At 39.7% G+C, this 20170-nt stretch overlaps 1 protein-coding gene across 2 annotated transcripts in view; it reads left to right on the forward strand.

Moving 5' to 3' along the window:
• LOC105389567 (nucleolysin TIAR) overlaps nt 1-20170 on the forward strand; it is a 64795-nt gene that overhangs the window by 38303 nt on the left and 6322 nt on the right. The window contains exons 2-10 of one of the 2 annotated variants that reach the window (XR_007266778.1): nt 729-816; nt 4480-4555; nt 5242-5344; nt 15668-15848; nt 17814-17943; nt 18294-18364; nt 18684-18794; nt 19534-19717; nt 20009-20110. Coding sequence is in view for 1 of the 2 variants with exons in the window: in XM_048624027.1 (XP_048479984.1) it covers nt 729-816; nt 4480-4555; nt 5242-5344; nt 15668-15848; nt 17814-17943; nt 18294-18364; nt 18684-18794; nt 19534-19717; nt 20009-20050 (986 nt within the window). In the remaining variant the exon portion in view is untranslated. Of the gene's footprint in view, nt 1-728; nt 817-4479; nt 4556-5241; nt 5345-15667; nt 15849-17813; nt 17944-18293; nt 18365-18683; nt 18795-19533; nt 19718-20008; nt 20167-20170 lie in introns of those variants that run through there. The other variant, XM_048624027.1, reaches the window with a different exon arrangement.

Genomic DNA, 20170 nt, shown 5'->3' on the forward strand with positions numbered 1-20170 from the left:
CCAGTGTACGGTCCGCTGCATAAGTAGCTATACACTTTTGTACCTTGTCAAACTGACTACATAAAAAACCGTCAATGTTTGAATAGGCAGTTTTGTAAGTTTAACAAGGTACAAAAGTGTACAGCTACTTATGCAGCTGACTGTACTTTTCATCACCACCCATTATGTCCCCACTGCTGGGGCACGGGTCTCCTTCCAATGAAAGAAGGGTTTAGGCCTAGTTCACTACTGTAGTTTTGTGTATTGTGATTTGTGACCCACTTGTATTTTTTTGCAAACTGGCATATTTCGTATGGTATCGTGTCACTGTCAACCACGCGTATACGAGCATATTTTGTTTAACCCTTTTTTTGACACACGTATTCAGTAAGGGGTTTTCATGCTTATACCAGTTTCTTTATACCAAGCAAGCCTCCAGAAGTGGTCGAAATATGACCACCATAATTGAAATATTACGTTACTAAAATCACCTGAAAACCAGCGGATTGTTTTGTCAAAAAATGGCGATGAGGCCTTATTATTTACAGCACATGCTGAGCAGGAGCCTTTTTAGCGCTCTGGACAACAAACATAAAATGTTGTTCTTTGTTTTGTATGCACTGTTTCCTGTTTACTTTTTCTTGTTGTCAGTATGTCAAATAAAATGTTTCTTTTCAGGGTCCAAAACCAATGAAATATTTCTACCTTTCTACCACATTTTAACAGTGTTTTTCTACCATTTGTTGCAGAACACTACCACATATTCGTGGGCGACCTCAGTCCAGAGATCGAGACGCAGAGTTTGCGGGATGCCTTCGCGCCCTTCGGAGAGATTTCGTGAGTGCCCTGGATCAGTGATAAAAATTCACCCTATCCTATCCTAACTAATATTATAAATGCGAAAGTAACTGTGTCTGTCTGTCTGTCTGTCTGTCTGTTACTCTTTCACGCCAAAACTACTGAACGGATTTGAATGAAATTTGGTATACATACGGTCTAGACCCTGGGAAAGAACATAGGCTACTTTTTATCCCGGAATTCCCACGGGAAAACTATTTAAGGCGAAGCGAAGCGCGCGGGAACAGCTAGTGTATAATATATTAACTTGCTGTTCCAGCGAGCTTCGCTTCGACTAAAAACTTGTAGCATATGACTGTGTTAAATGTGTTTATACGGGGTGTCAGCTACCTCCATACTAAATTTCATTAAAATCGGTTCAACCGTTTTGACGTGAAGAAGTAACAAACATACACACATTCATACATTCACAAACTTTCGTCTTTATAATATTGGTAGGAGTATGATTACAGCATAATTGATACTCAGTTTATAGATCTTTGATCAACATTGATCAACAATATACGAAATAGTTGTAGTGACACATACTTATGTAGGTGCACAAACAAAGTTAAATAGGAACTATCCGATTTTAGGTACTGTCAAACCGGGATAAGTAAATGCTTTAAGTTCAACCTAACGACATCCATTGTACCAATGAATAAGTCCCAAATCAAGTACCTTACCGAACTAATTTAAAATTATAGTTGACTTGGAAAGTGGGGTGTTATTTTGTCGAGACGTTTTTTTCGCACTGACACTCCATCTATGTAGTTTTATGAAAGTCACAGATCTATTGAAACATTGGTTTATTTAATAATCCTCATATTATCAGACCCCGTAGCATGAATTTTTATCGTGAACGTGAAGTAAAATTACTCGATGAATTTTGTAGGAAAATTTTAGTTCGGCTACCGACCGCCAGGGGCGCTGTTCATATTTTCATACAAATTTTGTACTCGAAGAATTCTACTTCACTTTCACGATGAAAATTCATGCTAAGGGGTCAGAAGTTGTAAACGCAACTGGCAATATATTAGCACGTTATCATAAAACTTATTTAAGCCATCCGTAGCTCTTACCGTGTATCCGGATTACCGTTTACCGGTTATCCGGATTACGTCCGGATAGTTCGCGGAAGTCATTACAACTTCTTACTTTTCCATGGAGTTTACTCTAGCTCAAGTTTAAGAAAAACTTAGTTTTTGAACGCTGCTGCGATAAATTAAATGCGCTGCCGGGCAATGAAAAAGTTCCACTCACAAAATGCCGACATCAAACAACCCCAATTTTTTCAAAAATTTAACTAAAAATTTTAACAAAATATTACCATTTTTAGTTGATTATATCCTGATGCTCTGTTAAATGTACTTCAATGTTGCAGAAGACGGCAGGAAGCTAGCCTTTTCCATTTAGAAGTAATTTGGTGCTTTTCTCAGTGGAACCTTTTAATTGCCGGGACATCCCACACACGGCTATCCGACCCCAAACTAGGCAGAGCCTGTATATGGGTGTCGGACAGCTGATATACTACACTCACGAGCAATGAAAAAGTTTTGCTAAGATAGAGTAATCAACTTGATTGGCTTATCCCCGAGAACACAAAGGCAAAACATTATTTCCATATCTAAATCGATAAAATGAATATTTATAATCATCAACATCATCATCATCATCCACTGCTGGACATAGGCCTCTCCCAAGGAGCGCCACAACACTCGGCCCTCGGCCTTCCTCATCCAGCCGCTACCGGCCACCCGCCTAAGGTCGTCAGTCCAGCGGGCAGGAGGGCGTCCCACGCTGCGTTTGCCTGTTCGTGGTCTCCACTCGAGAACTCGTGATATAATCATCAAAATCAGGAATTCTTTTGGACGTTAGGGAAGTTCAGTAAAAATGTTCTATCTAAAAGATTTTCCACTGTTACCGATTTAGAACTAGTGTACATAAATGTATAAACTGCTTAATATAAATATGTTGAAACACAACAACACAGTGCAGCGATCACTGGATTCGATACTATTTTCGAAACTACACAAACATATGGAAAAAAACAGTATCGTCAACTGTCACTGTCAAAATGTAAGGCAAATTTATCAGTTCCAAAATTGACACTTGTTTGTGTAGATTCGAAAATAGTATCGAATCCTGTGATCGCTGCATAGATATTCACACAATATTTCAAATCTAGCGAATATTCAATGCCATTGGGTACTTTTACTGTGCCATGTCAGACCTTAAATCCTACCCGAAAACCCCCCATTTATATGTATATACATAGTTTACCCATTTCCTCTATTACCAACCGCCAACTGAGTTACGACTGGGGGTTATTCTAGGTTGACATAAAACACAAGAGTGCTGCCATACAATCGGTACAGTCAGCTGCATATATCTAGCTATACACTTTTGTACCTTGTCAAACTCACCAACTGCCTATTCAAACATTTACGGTTGGTTATGTAGTCAGTTTGACAAGGTACAAAAGTGTATAGCTACTTATGCAGCTGACCGTATATTTTAACATTTGATGAAAAAGTGGGCTGTTATAAGTCTAACATGACTTGTATCTGATGTGCGTATTTTTCTGTGGTGGCGTACCTAGCTACTAAACGGCTGAACCGATGCTCGATGGGTTTTTTTTTGTCATAGATTAGTACCCCGAGTGTTCTTAGCCAAATTATGTCGACATCAGCTGAACCGTTCAAAAGTTATGTATTTACTCTCAAATTCATAGACGGTATTGTAAATTTACAACAAGGTTAAAGTTGACTTTGAAACACACGAGTTTCGACTCTTTACGTTAGTCAAAAAGTTGAAATTCGTATAGCTCTATGAATTTGGGGGTTAGTTTTGAATCTCGGGGTTTGTGACATTGGTTAGGTTTACCACGAAATAGAGTCGTAGTTATAGCAGCATCGTTCCTAAACTTACCCCCAAGTTCATAGAGCTTTTTGACACTTTACAATAAATAGGTTTAAAATTGAAGTTGTGATGGTTGTGACATACGAATTTCATATTTTTGATTGACGTAAAGAGTCGAATTTCGTGTGTTTCAATGTCAATTTTAACGTTGTTGTAAATTTAAAATACGGTCTATGAATTTGAGGGTTGTTTTTGTTAAACTAGAGTGATCCTACAGTTATGGCGCCATTTGCAAACGAAGTGTCTGCTCGCGAATACCATCCCGGACACCTTCTTTACATAGATTGTGTAAAAATACACATAGATCCATAGACCTTTGCAATCCTACTATTCTTTTAATATTATAATCGCGAAAGTTTGTATGTATGGATGTTTGTTAGATACTCATTCACGGGAAAACGGCTAGCCAGGCTAAATTTTTATGAAATTTGGTTGGTGAAAGCTGTTGTTCGCTCCGGGAGTTCCCATGGGTTTTTTAATGCGAAGCAGAGCGAGTTCAGTAATATTTTCTGCCCTAAACGAGACGAATGAGAAGATGAAAGCTAAAGATGGCGTCTGATAAGGTCCAAATGTTACAGTGGATATTAGACGAGTAGTTCCAAAATCGGCCGTAGCGCTAGTGTTGCAAAAATAGTTGCTATTGCGTTCGTGTAGACTCTATTATAGAGTGGAATTTATACTGAGTCAACTTACAGGATGTTACTTTTACTTGTGTTTAATAATTCATGTTATTTTTTACAGAGACTGTCGAGTAGTGAGAGATCCCCAAACGCTGAAATCCAAAGGATATGGATTTGTTTCTTTTTTGAAAAAATCGGTAAGTTACATTTCTAGGTTATAAATTATGTTCAATCAATCATTGCACATGTACAACCTATATCTTCTCTTGTTTCATTATTTATTTGTGAGGATTATTGGGGAACCCTTACCAACGATAAATTTCGAGTAACCATACTCTCTACCGATATGTCATTGTGAAAGTGATAACGATACATCGGTCGGTCCCGTTTTCTGATAATAATGTACATAACATAGTAGTGAGTTACTTTTAACTAAATTATTGTATGGGTGGCGACTAGAGTATGGGCCTTTGTGGCAGATATACAGGTGTCCCAAAAGTCAACGCCAATAATTCCTTGCAGAACGGTGGTCAGCTGAGTAAAATACCGCCAGGTTATAATATGCAATATTTTAATCACTTCTAAATGGCTAGCACGAGGCAGAATTAAGACGTTACAAAAGTTCTCCGAAGCGCTCGCTCTTGAAACCGCGCTATGTGAGAAAGCGCGATGCAAAACTTCTGTCACGTCTCGATGTGCGCGCTGTGCTAGCCCCCCAGAGTGTTGCAAAAGTGACAATACTAATCCGAAAAGGGTTAACCGAGGGGGTCATTCTGAACAACTTTTGCTCTACACCTTTTGGCAATTCGCAAAAAAATGCCTTTTAACCAACAAAGTTTTCCAACACCCTGTATATCTGACTCCACTATACATGGTGTTCCAGGAGGCGGAGTCGGCCATCACGGCGATGAACGGGCAGTGGCTCGGCTCGCGGTCCATCCGGACCAACTGGGCCACCCGGAAACCGCCCGCGCCCAAAACTGAATGTGAGTACTTAGAATCTAAAACTGTGTCTGTCTGTCTGTTACTCTTTCACGAGAAAAATACGAAACGGATTTGAATGAAATTTGGTATACATATGGTCTAGACCCTGAGAAAGAACATAGGCTACTTTTTATCCCGGAATTCCCACGGGAAAGCTTTTTAAGGCGAAGCGAAGCTCGCGGGAACAGCTAGTAGAATATAATACAATAGAATAGAATATTGCTTTATTGAACACCAAATAAATCGGACATACAAAAAACATAGGTGTACGTATAGACTAGAACTAACTTACAATACAATACAATCCTCTTTATTTGCACCAAAAACAGGAAAAATACAAAAAAGCTTAAAAATAAACAGTACGAAAAGGCGGCCTTATTGCTTATAGCAATCTCTACCAGACAACCTTTGGATGGAAGAGAGTTTAAAATAAAATAAAAAAAGGATTAGAGGTAGCTGTGGTGCAAGTGTATAATAAAGTAAATAAACTTACTTACTATTTAATCTTTATTTAGGCAAAATGAATATGGTTAGAAGCGTCCGTAGTCGAGCTGGCTTCAGTGATCGTAACTGATCACTGAGGTTAAGCTACACATGGCACGGTCATCTATTGGATGGGTGACCGAATTCAAGTGGTTCGAAGTACTGCAAGTGCTATAACTTACATTTTAAAGACAAATTATGTGATAAAACAAAGCTATAATAAGTGTTTTTCTTAAGGTACTTTAAACATACAAATTTAATGTAAAGCAAAATATTAATGCAATGAAAAATATATTTGATTTAAACTTGAATAAATCATTAACATTTCTGTTGACTCAAAGTGTTCCGTTTTCAAAGGGATTTAAAATAAGTGCTTATATTATTCATAAGTCGTAAGATTAAAGGGAAAGACTTGGGGAATTATAACTCTTAGAAAAATAAAATTGCGACGATTCGTCTGCTAGTAAGCTTATTGTTTTAAGTTATTTAAGTTTTTATTTTATTTTATGTTTTCTTTTTGGGGATCTGCTGGGAAAATAAGTGGAAGCTTTGTTTTAAAAAAATGTGTATCATAATAATAATTGCATACTACTGTATGTACTATGGAAGTTTAGTATCTCTAAATGTGTACCTACATAACTAGGTACAATTTTTTTAAATTCTTCTTAAAAAACACTCCCCTCAAAACGTCACATGATCAACAACCAGTGTATAATATATTTTCGTGAAAATATAAGTACTTACCTAGAAAGGCAAGTGTCTTTTTTTAGCAATACCAACTTACCAAAATTTGTCAGAAAAAACCTCCTCTGAGTCACCAGCATTTTAACATACTCACAATACCAACATTTTAAAACTACACCTGTATAAACTTTATTCTTTTTTGAGATCAAAACATACATACGAAAGCCACACAGATACAATCAACAAACGTATACCACTCGCATTTCTCACTCATCGTCTAAATACTAGTGGTGGGAAAAACGGCTACATTTTGATAACACGCTACAGACGCTATGTTTCACATTTATAGCAGGTTATTTAATCCGCTAGGTTATAACGATATTGAAGAGCAAAAAAAAAAAATTGATGAAAAAAAAAATTGATGAAAAAACCAATGAACTTTCTTTCATACTTTACAGGCTTAGGACTGTCTATAATGGCACATCACTGTTTCCATAATGGCACATCACTGTTTCTCTTAATTTTTATGAATTATTGTCAAACGTTCTTTAATTGCTATAACTATTTACACAAAACACTTTAAAACCACAAAGTAATATCCTTTCAATGTTTCATCCACTTACGAAAACACACGTAAAGTAAAGATAGGTAAATTGTCCAGTCAAAGTTCAATCACACACAATCACTAAACATTTAAAATACGAAATTGTCCTCAGAACCAAATTGTCCGTTAGAAAGTACCTATTTACACTTACACAAACACTATTTATTTTTAATTTTACACTAAACCTAATTAACACTATACCTATTTTAATACGTTACTATTTAAACTATTTATTATTATGTATATTTACAAATATTTATTTACAGCACGCAAATGCAACAAAACAAACAACGCGATCGTAATTCGTAACGTTGCGCGAGGCACAATTAGCATAGCGGCCACCCGTGGCCGTTGCCAAATCGCGACTGCGGAGGCTGCGGAGCTAATTTCAGCAGATAGCGGAGCGCTATTGCGTAGTGAAGCTTGCAGCTTCGCAGCGTCTCGCTCTCTCACACGCGAGTCGCGCGACGTTGCACCGTTGAGAGAGCGAGACGCTACAAAGCAAGTGAATATCGCCTGCGCGGTTATCGCGCGCCACGTCTCGCGGCTGCGAGAAATAGCGGAGCCGCTCCGCTATTTTTAGCAGTAGCGTCGTGGCAACGGCCGCGGGCAGACGCTGTCCAATTTTGCGAGCTAAGATCGCGAGGACGCGTCGCGTTATAATTATAGCAGCATTTGCGCGTTCATAAAGCGAATGCTATTCGTTGCGAGCAAATCACTTGCTATGTTTTTTAGCTATATGTTATATTAACCTCCACTACTAAATACACATTGACTAAAACTACTTTGCAAAGTAAAGAATGAATAATGTAATATACGCAAATTTTATTTTGTGAAGAAATTAAATTTATCAAGACTCAGCCCGGGGGAGTTTGAGGCCGGGAACTAGGGATGGGACGAGGAGCCGAATATTTCGGATTATCCTATACACTAGATTCTCAAAGCGTAGGTACATACTGCGCGTGTCAAAAAGATATGATCTAATATAATATAAGTAAAATTAAAAGTATTTATTTCCATAAAACATGTTTACAGTGGTTTCATCTGCAAATTCCGCACTAGGCGAACAAAGGCGAGGCAAAGCCTGTAACATGGGTACCGGAAAGCTGATAATTATATCTATATACACAGATAATAATATATAGATAGATACAAATTTACACTTAAGACTCGAGTACAAATATCTGTCTTAAACGAATGTTTGCCTGGCCTGGAATCGAACCCGGGACCTTCGGCAAAGTCGGGCCACTAACTACAACGAACGAATGTCGTTTCATGAATGAGCGTATAAAGCGTAGGTATTCTATTCTATTCTCTGTGGGGGCGTATGTACCAGCGCCTGGCTCTCTCGAGTGGAATGTTTATCCCCAAGGTCTAAACTGCCTTCCTAAGCTTGGACCATTTCCCATCACGCTGGTCCACTGCGGGTTGGTGGGTACACATATCTAGATTCACATATGAAGGTTTCCACTCGATGTTTTCCTTCACCGTAAGAGCGATGGTATACATTGTACTTAAGTTAAAAGAACTCATTGGTACATGTCAGCGCCGGGATCCGAACCCGCATCTCTTGCGTGAGAAGCGGGCGCTTACCCGACTGAGCTACCACCGCTCCAAAAAAAAGCGTAACTTACGCAGATATTTTCCCATCTCTACGACACAACCTAAATTAAAATTTGGCGAAACCACTTTCTAGGGATCATGACTGTAATGTATATAGATGTACATAGATGTAGGTACATATACTATTTACCTTGTATCTCATCCCCTGGGGTATGTGTTGGATTCTTGGGTACTCCCGTTTTTTATTAGAGCTCTTTATGAATGAATATTTGCTTTTCCTTTGAAATGTTTGAAGGAGTAAATAATTTATGTTTACTTACCTAATTATTATCTTATATAATATTATATAATATAGTATTTAAATCAAATTTTTAATACATTTTGTACTAACTGACAGACGTATGACAGGCTACTAAATACGTTTAGCGTTTAGTGAAATTCCACCTATCATGGAAAAAAACAAATGTCACTTTTGGAACTAACAATTTGACTTACATTTTGACAGTGACAGTTGACTATACGCAACGTAAACGCAGGTTTCGAATCTAATAATCGCTGCACAGATACTAAAATTACACCAGGGTTTGAAGTCGAGGTGAAGGGATCAGCTCAATGATTTCCAAAAGAAGGATGCGCCCGTCATAACTTACACCCGCGTGCTGGCCCTGTTTCAAACAAATTATGACATACATAGCTGTTCGCTTCGCCTTATAAAGTTTTCCCGTGGAAATTCCGGGATAAAAAGTAGGTAAGTTCTTTCTCAGGGTCTAGACCATATTTATACCAAATTTCATTCAAATCCGTTCAGTAGTTTTGGCGTGAAAGAGTAACAGACAGACAGACACAGTTACTTTCGCATTTACAATATTAGTTAGGATAGTTAGGATTAGGATATATTGAGGTTTTGGGGCCAGCGCGAGGGTGTCATTTTCTTGAGCGGCTGGTCTTGTCCATACGCTAGTAATATTATTATAAAAGTCAATGGATCAGCTAGTCAGAAAAGCGTCTATTGCTGACTACCCAGCGTGCGCCGGAAGTGTAGGTATTATTAGTAAGGGGTCGTCTCCACAGGTGAGAAAATAAAATAATAATTAAAAAAATTAAAAAACCGACTTCAAAAAACCACTAAAATGTAAGAAATAATTTAAGGTTTACACAAATTCTACTCGTATGAGACAGTACAAATATACCTAAGCAGGAACTGTTCTTTTTTGATGTTGGTGCGGTGACAAAGTAATCTGAAGAAATATGGCACCAACTTCAAAAAAGAACAGTTCCTGCTTAGGTATATTTGTACTGTCTCATACGAGTAGAATTTGTGTAAACCTTAAATTATTTCTTACATTTTAGTGGTTTTTTGAAGTCGGTTTTTTAATTTTTTTAATTATAATTTTATTTAATAGTTTTTAGTTTATTTGTAATAATTTTCAATCAAAAGTAAGGTGCAAATGATACCAAAATGTCCTACTAATCAATACGAATCATTCAAGCCTAAACACGAAGTAGTTGCTATATACCGTTGAGGAGTTCCCCTGACTGCCTTCCGTTTCCATCATCAGATCAGCTCAAGGTCACCATCATATTTTTTTGTTATAAGAACTATATTTACGTTCTTAATTTCATTAGAATCGGTTAATATGTGCCCAAAATTGAAATTCATACCCTGTTTTTACCCCTTTACCCACCCTTGGGGGTGAGATAAAATTCTGAAAAAAAAATGGGACCACCTGGAAGCTCAACCCAATACAACAAAAAAAGAATTTTCAAAATCGGTTCATAAACGGCGGAGTAATCGGTGAACATACATAAAAAAAAATATAAAAAAAAAACAAAAGATCCCGACGAATTGAGAACCTCCTCCTTTTTTTGAAGTCGGTTAAAAATAAAGAGAATAAAAATAAGAATAAATTTATTCACATAACTATAGATAGTATTTTAAAAATAGGTCAACTCTTAATGCTAAAGGTAGGTAAAATACTGCTGAACTAGGAAATAAAAGAGTTTTTCCTGTGTTTCAGATTAAAAAATTACATAGAGAAACTTAAGCATCTAATTAAATAATCTTAGTAACTAAACATCTTATGAATAAGTTTAAACAATCGGTACAATCGTTGTGCCTAGCATTTTTATATTATTATACTCTCATAGAAGGTGCTCAAACTGCATTTATTAACCACCTGAGTCACGCCCTTTTGGCTTAGTACACCATGCCCTTTCGCAACCACCTGTATAATAGTGTATCCGGCTCGAAGGACCATGAAAAGGCTTGGTAGCCTTATGATCGGATCGCTGGTAGTAGAAGCATGGTTTATTGGTATATACAAAAGGTCATTAACATGAAAGATAACTTAATACCGCGATGAAGTTTGCGGGATAGTGACATCTATGTAATTACATGACAGTTATTTGATAACTGAACATATAAGCACTCCTTTTCGGCTTACTATATTACTTCTGCAACAACCCTGTATAGTTGTATACTTCGTCTCAACATTTTTATTTAGGGTAGGTAATAGGTATTTCAATCGAAGGAACTTTGTGCCATTTCCTGCTGTGCCAAGTCGATTCCCTAGGGTCTTAAAGGGCACTTCCTACCCTAGGCCGCCAAGGACGAATGTGAAGCGATTTATGAACATAGATCAACAGTTGATTGACCCATGAAGCGGTGGTAGCTCAGTCGGGTAAGCGCCCGGTTCGAATCCCGGCGCTGACATGTACCAATGAGTTCTTTTAACTTAACTACAATGTATACCATCGCTCTTACGGTGAAGGAAAACATCGTGAGGAAACCTGCATATCTAGATTTAGCACATCTAGATATGTGAACCCACCAACCCGCAGTGGACCAGCGTGGTGGGAAATGGTCCAAGCTTAGGAATGCAGACCTTGGGGACATGCACAAAGGTTCCACTCGAGAGAGCCAGGTGCAGGTACTTACACCCCCACAGAGAAGATAATATAATAGAATAGAACCATGAACTGAAGCTTAATGTAAGCACCAAACAAATCCTTACTAATATTATAAATGCGAAAGTAACTGTGTCTGTCTGTCTGTCTGTCTGTCTGTCTGTCTGTCTGTCTGTCTGTTACTCTTTCACGCCAAAACTACTGAACGGATTTGAATGAAAATTGGTATACATATGGTCTAGACCCTTGGAAAGAACATAGGCTACTTTTTATCCCGGAATTCCTACGAGAAAACTTTTTAAGGCGAAGCGAAGCGCGCGGGAACAGCTAGTAAATAATAAATAAATAAATTATCTTTATTTCCAGACCATAGGTCCAATAAAAAATGCACATCACAATATACATACAAAATGTTCATAAGTGTATGTAGAAATGGCGTCGGCAATGCGAATAAAGTGGATGCATTTGTGTGAATTTCTATACAAAGAATACTGAATGCGACGCTTACCGTCAGTTCTTTAGATATCCTATCTTCTAATATTAAAAATGCGAAAGTAACTGTGTCTGACTGTCTGTCTGTTAGTCACACGCCAAAACTACTGAACGGTTTTTAATGAAATTTGGTATACATAATTATGGTCTAGACCCTGAGAAAGAACATAGGCTACTTTTTATCCCGGAATTCCCGCGGGAAAACTTTTTAAGTCGAAGCGAAGCTCGTGGGAACAACTAGTAAAAAATAAATTCAAAACACCCGTCTTTCCAGTCGGTGCTGGAAAAATTGAATAAGCACATCAATTAAACGAGTGGAAAAGGCGATACAAAAGGAAATTATAGCCGTGGGAAAGCAGTGCCTGAAAACAATTGTGAAAGTGGCATTCCGTGTTACACCACCATGATGGCAATAATAAAAAATAAAATGCGTACGACATGATTTAATAAAGGTTTCGGTAAATAGATTTCCAAGCTTTTTTAGCCCTCGACGGAAGAGGAGGGGTGTTATAAGTTAAACGAGTCTGTGTATCTGTCTGTGGTAGTGTAGTTCCGATTAATCTATGGTAGTCTTTGGTAGCGAAACGTTCGAACCGATTTTCGTAATGGCAATGTGTTGATTTGTGTATCTGTGTCTTTCAGTCGTAAGTGTTCATTCAGAAATAGGTAGGTACTTATAAGTGTCCAGCCAGTATCACGATGACTCTTGCTAACCTTTACTAATAAAATTGGAGTTTGCTTCTTAACTTTACACTTGGGTTAGCCTTTCGTTTACTTATTATTATTATTAAAAGGCTGAATGCCGATTTCTCCATAGTCGGTTATCTAACCGACCCTGGAAGGGTTATCAATTATAAAAGTCAACCACTGATACCTGGTTATGCTCTAACCGACTATGGAGAAATTGGCACTTAGATAGCCTCCCCAGTTAACTTTACAGGTAATAAGCGTCCACCTTTCGGATGGCACGCAACGCATGGCAAACAGTAGGTCTTCTTTGTATAGAAATTCACACAAGTGCGTCCACATCATCGGCATTGCCGACGCCGTTTCTCCATACATTTACGACAATACCTTTTCTGCGATACTTACAATACTGATAGGTAGACGCTTACCTAACGTGAATTTATGTGGCGTGACAGATACTGCACTAGCTCCGCGCCATTCAATTTTACATAAGGTTTCACTGCTCGAGCGGTACTGAAAACTTACACTAAGCCCTCTGTACTAGAAGTAATAAAGTTAATCGATAACCCCGTCTCCATTTCACAACCGGAAGCGATTTGGGCAACAGCCGGAAGTGGAGGAAATATATTACCAATGTCGGAAATTACTACACAGAGATCGCGGTAACTTTGTGAATGCTTAGGTAGAGGGTGAATGGTTGTCAGTGACAATCTAGGTGCCCAATATAACTATACTCAATGAACTACATAATAATATTACACTCACGTGCAAAGAAACAGTTCCACATACAAAATGCAGACTCCAAATGAATGGCCCCAATTTTTTTAAACATTGAATATGAAATATTTACAAAATATTTACGTTTTTCATTGGTTATATTCTGATGCGACGTAAAATGTACTTGAACATTGTCGAAGACGTCATTAAATTAGCTTTTTCCATTTATAAGTAACTAGCTCTTCCCGCGCGCTTCGCTTCGCCTTAAAAAGTTTTCCCGTGGGAATTCCGGGATAAAAAGTAGCCTATGTTCTTTCCCAGGGTTTAGACTATCTATATACCAAATTTCATTCAAATCCATTCAGTAGTTTTGGCGTGAAAGAGTAACAGACAGACAGACAGACAGACAGACAGACAGACACAGTTACTTTCGCATTTATAATATTAGTTAGGATTTAGTGATTTTCTGAATGGAACTTTTTCATTGCCCGTGAGTGTATTATAGGTTCGTTGAATATACTGCATTTTTTATTAAGGTAAACAATCTTAGTGTAACAACTTATATTAAGGTCCTCTTACCATGGAGTAAAACATCGTTAGGAAACCTGCACATGTACATTTCCAGATGATGTGTACCGTAAGTGCATTATAAATACCTCATCATCAGCCAATAATCATCCACTTCTGGACATAGGCCTCTCCCAAGGAGAAAATACCTACTCATATCAAAATGACGATACAGCTCGTACCTATAACGTCGTAAATGCAAATATACCTGAAGTGAATTTATTATATAAATGAATTACTATTATTGTATGACTATTTGATTATTATATTTCTATTATTGTTTTATCTCAGTTTGAACTTAATGTATATAAATTTGCATGATTTCTATAGTGTAGGCAATCAAAAAAATTGTACGTACTGTATAGTGCAAAGCATGGAGAACTAATATTTATGTAACACCATTTTTATCTACCCATGTTTACAATAAATGAATTTTTATCTTTTATCATTTTATCGAAAAACGGGTGACTCGCTTGCAAGCAGCCTACTACTACCTACTACTGGTTTGTTAGTACAAACCCTTTGAGGATTACAATCGCGAACATTATGTGTTTTTCAAAAAAGGCATTTATCATATTATTTTTACAAGTTTGGGTAATTTATTGACGTCAGGGATGTCACTGATAAATTCCCACCCTGTATACGTCAATATTATGTCGGATTTAGAATGCGTAGTCCCAGTGGACTACATCATAGACATTTCTGTTTATTCGCCATTTTGATGGCAGAATATTTGCCGTTTGTTACAGGAATAATAGGAAAATAATATTTGTTTACTGAAGCAATTGTGTCGGGATAGGTATAAAGTGGTCAAGGGACAAATCCTTGGCAGTTTTTAAAGGTAAGCCTTTTCGGCGTCGTACGCAACGAACGCATCGCATTCAGTATTTTTTATTGGCATTTATAGAAATTTACCCAAGTGCGTCCACTTCATCGGCATTGCCGACGCCTTTTCTACATACCTATTATATAGACGCCCGATTTTTATTTGGTTTTTTGGGTCATAGCTAATATTGACCCTATTGTTCTTAGCCATAATTTATCAAAATCGGCTAAGCTGTTCAAAAGTTATGCGACTTTTAGTGTTGAACCTCGGGGGTTTTCAACTTTGGTTACGTGCTAGATCACTAGCCCCTCGCCATACAAATTTGAGTCGAATTTCACCGCTCGGTCGGTCAAAAAAACCTATTTGTACCTTGTAACCTTGGTGTACGGTCAGGGGCAGAGTAACCTGACCCTCCTCTCATAGTAACTGCTTAAAGGAATTGTTTACTGTGATTCTTACTAGATGGCGCTCGCTGGTGTAAAACATTCTACATCGCGGTATGGTTGTGTTTATTGACCACCATTATAACACTTCCTTTACTACACAATAAAATCTTGTGTTGATCCCAATTTCTCCATAGAGGTTAGAGCATAACTAGGGATTATGGCTTGACTTTTGATACCTCTGTCAAGAATTTAATATGGAGATGACGTAATTGATCAACCTTTCCCTGGTTACTCGTACGATCTAACCGGCTACGGAGAAATTGGAGCTAAACTAAAGTGTTTTACTCAACCATTAACAATGCATCTGAAATCTGTATGTCTTTCCTCATACTCCTCTTCTCCGTTCCAGTGAACTCCAAGCCGCTGACCTTCGACGAGGTGTACAACCAGAGCTCTCCCACCAACTGTACGGTCTACTGCGGCGGGCTCGCCAACGGGCTGTCCGAGGAGCTGATGCAGAAGACCTTCCAGCCCTTCGGCACCATACAGGAGATACGCGTGTTCAAGGACAAGGGATACGCTTTTATTAGGTGAGGCTTTGAAAAGGTAGGTCCGAAGGATGGAATTGTGGATGGGATGAGAACTCACAGAGACTCAGATAAGGCTTTTGATGATTTTCAATGTCGCATTTTCCGAAAAGGTAGGTTCCAAACATGGAATTGTGGATATGAACAGCCGCATTGTGCGCTTGGCGCCTAGCTATTCGCTTAGCGTGTATCGCTGGTGGGAAGTTGCCTTAGGCCTGGTTTCGTGATACTCGGTTAGATCATTAAAACCCAATTTCATTATTTGACGGACTGTTAAGGTTAGTGAGTGTCCCACCATGCTTTAACAAAGCGTAAATTCCCTTAATCGGTTGATAAACGCCCACCAACTGCACGGTGTACTGCGGCGGGCTCGCCAACGGGCTGTCCGAGGAGCTGATGCAGAAGACCTTCCAGCCCTTCGGCACCATACAGGAGATACGCGTGTTCAAGGACAAGGGATACGCTTTTATTAGGTGAGGGTTTGAAAAGGTAGGTCCGAAGGATGGAATTGTGGATGGGATGAGAACTCGCAGAGACTCAGGTAAGGCTTTTGGTGGATCTGAATTTCGCGTTTTCTGAAAAGGTTGGTCCGAAGGATGGAATTGTAAGTGTGAACGGCCGCATAGTAGCTTAGCGTATATCAATACGTTCACGAAGATTCTAGAACGTCAGTTTTATTGAGCTATTCGCTTGGTGACTAACTAAGCACTAGGCGCTAAGCAAACCTCCTGCCTGTACCGACGTAGCCTTAGGCCTGGTTTCGCGATACTGGGTTAGATAATTAAAACCCGGTTTCATTATTTGACGGACTGTTACGGCTAGTGTCCCACCAAGCTTTAACAAAGCGTGAATTCCCTTAATCGGTTGATAAACGCCCACCAACTGCACGGTGTACTGCGGCGGGCTCGCCAACGGGCTGTCCGAGGAGCTGATGCAGAAGACCTTCCAGCCCTTCGGAACCATACAGGAGATACGCGTGTTCAAGGACAAGGGACACGCTTTTATTAGGTGAGGCTTTGAAAAGGTAGGTCCGAAGGATAGAATTGTGGATGGGATGAGAACTCGCAGAGACTCAGATAAGGCTTTTGATGATTTTCAATGTCGCATTTTCCAAAAAGGTAGGTTCCAAACATGGAATTGTGGATATGAACAGCCACATTGTGCGCTTGGCGCCTAGCTAGTCGCTTAGCGTGTATCGCTGGTGGGAAGTTGCCTTAGGCCTGTTAGATCATTAAAACTCCGGTTTCATTATTTCACGGACTGTTAAGGTTAGTGAGTGTCCCACCATGCTTTAACAAAGCGTGAATTCCCTTAATCGGTTGATAAACGCCCACCAACTGCACGGTGTATTGCGGCGGGCTCGCCAACGGGCTGTCCGAGGAGCTGATGCAGAAGACCTTCCAGCCCTTCGGCACCATACAGGAGATACGCGTGTTCAAGGACAAGGGATACGCTTTTATTAGGTGAGGCTTTTGAATGGCGGGTGAGAAGTAGGTCCGAAGGATGGAACTGTGGATGTGAACGGTCGCATAGTCGCTTATCGTGTATCAATGCGGCCATTCACGAAGATTCTTGATCGTTTGTTTTACTCGAGTTCTCGAGTGGAGACCACGAACAGGCAAACGCAGCGTGGGACGCCCTCCTGCCCGCTGGACTGACGACCTTAGGCGGGTGGCGGGTAGTGGTTGGATGAGGAAGGCCGAGGACCGAGTGTTGTGGCGCTCCTTTGGAGAGGCCTATGTCCAGCAGTGGATGATTATTGGCTGATGATGATGATTGTTTTACTCGCTTGGTGACTCGCTAGGCGTTAAGCAAACCTCCTGACTGTGCGGACGTAACCTTAGGCCTGGTTTCGCGATACTCGGTTAGATTATATTTTTTGCCCCAAAAGTGTAAAATGTGGCAAATTAATATAAAGGAATATTACTAAAAAAAATTCAACACCTAACCTATAATTTTCTCCCTCAGATTCTCCACGAAAGAGAGCGCAACACACGCCATCGTGGCGGTGCACAACGCCGATGTCAACGGGCAGCCCGTCAAGTGCTCCTGGGGGAAGGAGTCCGGGGATCCCAATAATGCGCAGGCTCAGGGACAGGTAATAGAAAAATATATTGGCGGTGGATAGGCAAAAGTTACTAAGCGTAATTTTTATAATTTTATGTGAAATCAAAAAATAGAAATGTCGCTTAGTCATTTTTGCCTTTCTAACGTCTTTAATGGTTTACTGGGACGTCTGGGATGTATGGGAGGATCCTTGGTGGTTCTAGGAACTGCTACCTTACCCCGACGGACATATTGGAAAAATTATCTATGAAATCTGATGTAAGAACCTACAATGTTTGATTGCTAATGTGTCGGTGGTGGTACGGTAGCATTTATTATAATTATGTAGTGGATTAATTTATGTAATTTCGGTGTAATAAACTATTATCAATTCATCCACAGCTAAGCGGCACGCCCTACAGCCCATTCGGGGCCGCTTACGGATGCGGCGCCGTCCCCGCCGCCGGCTATTGGTATTTCATTTTATTTATTCATTCACAACATGCTGTTATAATTGAAATTAAATACTTAATTCTAACTAAATTGTAAAAAAAATTAATGTTAAAGTATACAGTAAAAGTTTTATAGTAAACAAGAAAAAAAAATCGTTACTCATGCAAAATACATAATAATATACCCACAGTTTAATAATAATAAATAAAAAAATTATAATTGGAATTGTTATAGATTTAATTTAATTTTGCACATCATCTAAAATTGAAAATTTTGACGTATAAAAAAATAACAAAATAAAAATTATACAACAATAATTACATTGATGAATTACCTCAGGTACAACGCGGGGTACCCGCAGCAGCTGGGCGGGTTCCTGCAGGGCGTGCAGGGGTACTCCTACGCCGGGCAGTATGCTCAGTACGCTCAGCACCAGTATATGCCTGCTGGGTGAGTGGACCATTTAAGCTGACCTCTAGATCTGCGTGTCAATGTTTGTATTGCGTAACACGCATCGTTCTCTTTTTTATGTCATTTGTATGGAAACTAACGCCATCTAGTTGCCAATGTTAAAACAAAATGTATTTAATATGACGCCAATAATTATTTTCTATCTTACTATAAATAAGTAGGTTTATCCATACATAACTTAATACGTACGCCCAGCACTAGTATATGCCTGCTGTATTAGTGGGTTGTTTAGTTGAAGCTTTTGCGTTGGATGTGTGGATCTGGATTCTGGCGTAAATGGGTGGGTTGTTGGAAAATTGGTATACAGAAAGGGCGAGGCACCATAGGTGCATTGAATCGTCACTGCCATATATTTTTGAGACCGTTCCTTTGTGATGATGCGACGCAACGCATCAACGGGGCGTCACCCCAAGCTGTAAGAGCATAACCAAGGTAATCAATACACATACCGAAAAACGTTTGTTCAAATTCTAAATTCGCGAAAGAAGTTCATTACCTAAAGTAAAAAGCCACGTAACAAACCTTAAAGCTGGCTTACCACGCTGCGCGATCCTCACGCACAGCGAACGACTACCGAAGGTGACGTAGGCAGATCTACTTCCTGTCCCATCAATGACGGGGCGTAGTGTGAGCTTGTCATTGTCTGTCCGCGATACCCCCCCATGTGAAGCTGGTCTAACATTTCTATTCTCTAAAAACGAACTTACATCACCCACAGAACACCATTCTCCTCCTCGAGCATGGGCGGCGTGGCGCAGCTGCCGGGCGCGTGGGCGCTGGGCGGCGGCGTGGGCGGAGTGGGCGCCGTGGGCGGGGTGGGCGGTGTGGGCGGCGTGGCGGCCATGTCCGCGCAGCCGCCGCAGGTGCTCCACTATCCTGTGCAGCACTTCCAGGTGCAACCGGTGAGGGCTTTTTTACTTTCTTGTGAGGGTATTTTTGGAATCTTAGGTAATAGGCGGCTTCCCATAAACCACACAAGAGGTGATAGTAGCGAGAGAGCTTCCCATAAACCACACAATGCTGCAGCATTCGTCTTTGAATCTGTGTTTAAACAAATATCTGCCCCTACCGGGAAACGAATCAGGGACCTTCAGCATAGCAGACAGGGTCGGTATTTGATTCCTGTTTCTTTTGTTTTTGACGCTGTGTCAAATGGAAGTTTCTTTATCTTCCCCCCTTTTTCTGTCCTTCAGATCGCCGAAGACGAGTGGCTGGCCCCCAGCCTGCTGGTGTGAGGACAGCGGCCCCCGCCCCCCGACCCCTGTCCCTGCAACTCGCAACAGAAACAAGAATGGGTCTGAATCACTGTCTTTAGGTTTCCTTAGGATCCAGTAGAAATTCCGCTGAAGACAAGA

Source organism: Plutella xylostella, chromosome 11, assembly GCF_932276165.1.
Source record: "Plutella xylostella chromosome 11, ilPluXylo3.1, whole genome shotgun sequence".
NCBI lineage: Eukaryota > Metazoa > Arthropoda > Insecta > Lepidoptera > Plutellidae > Plutella > Plutella xylostella.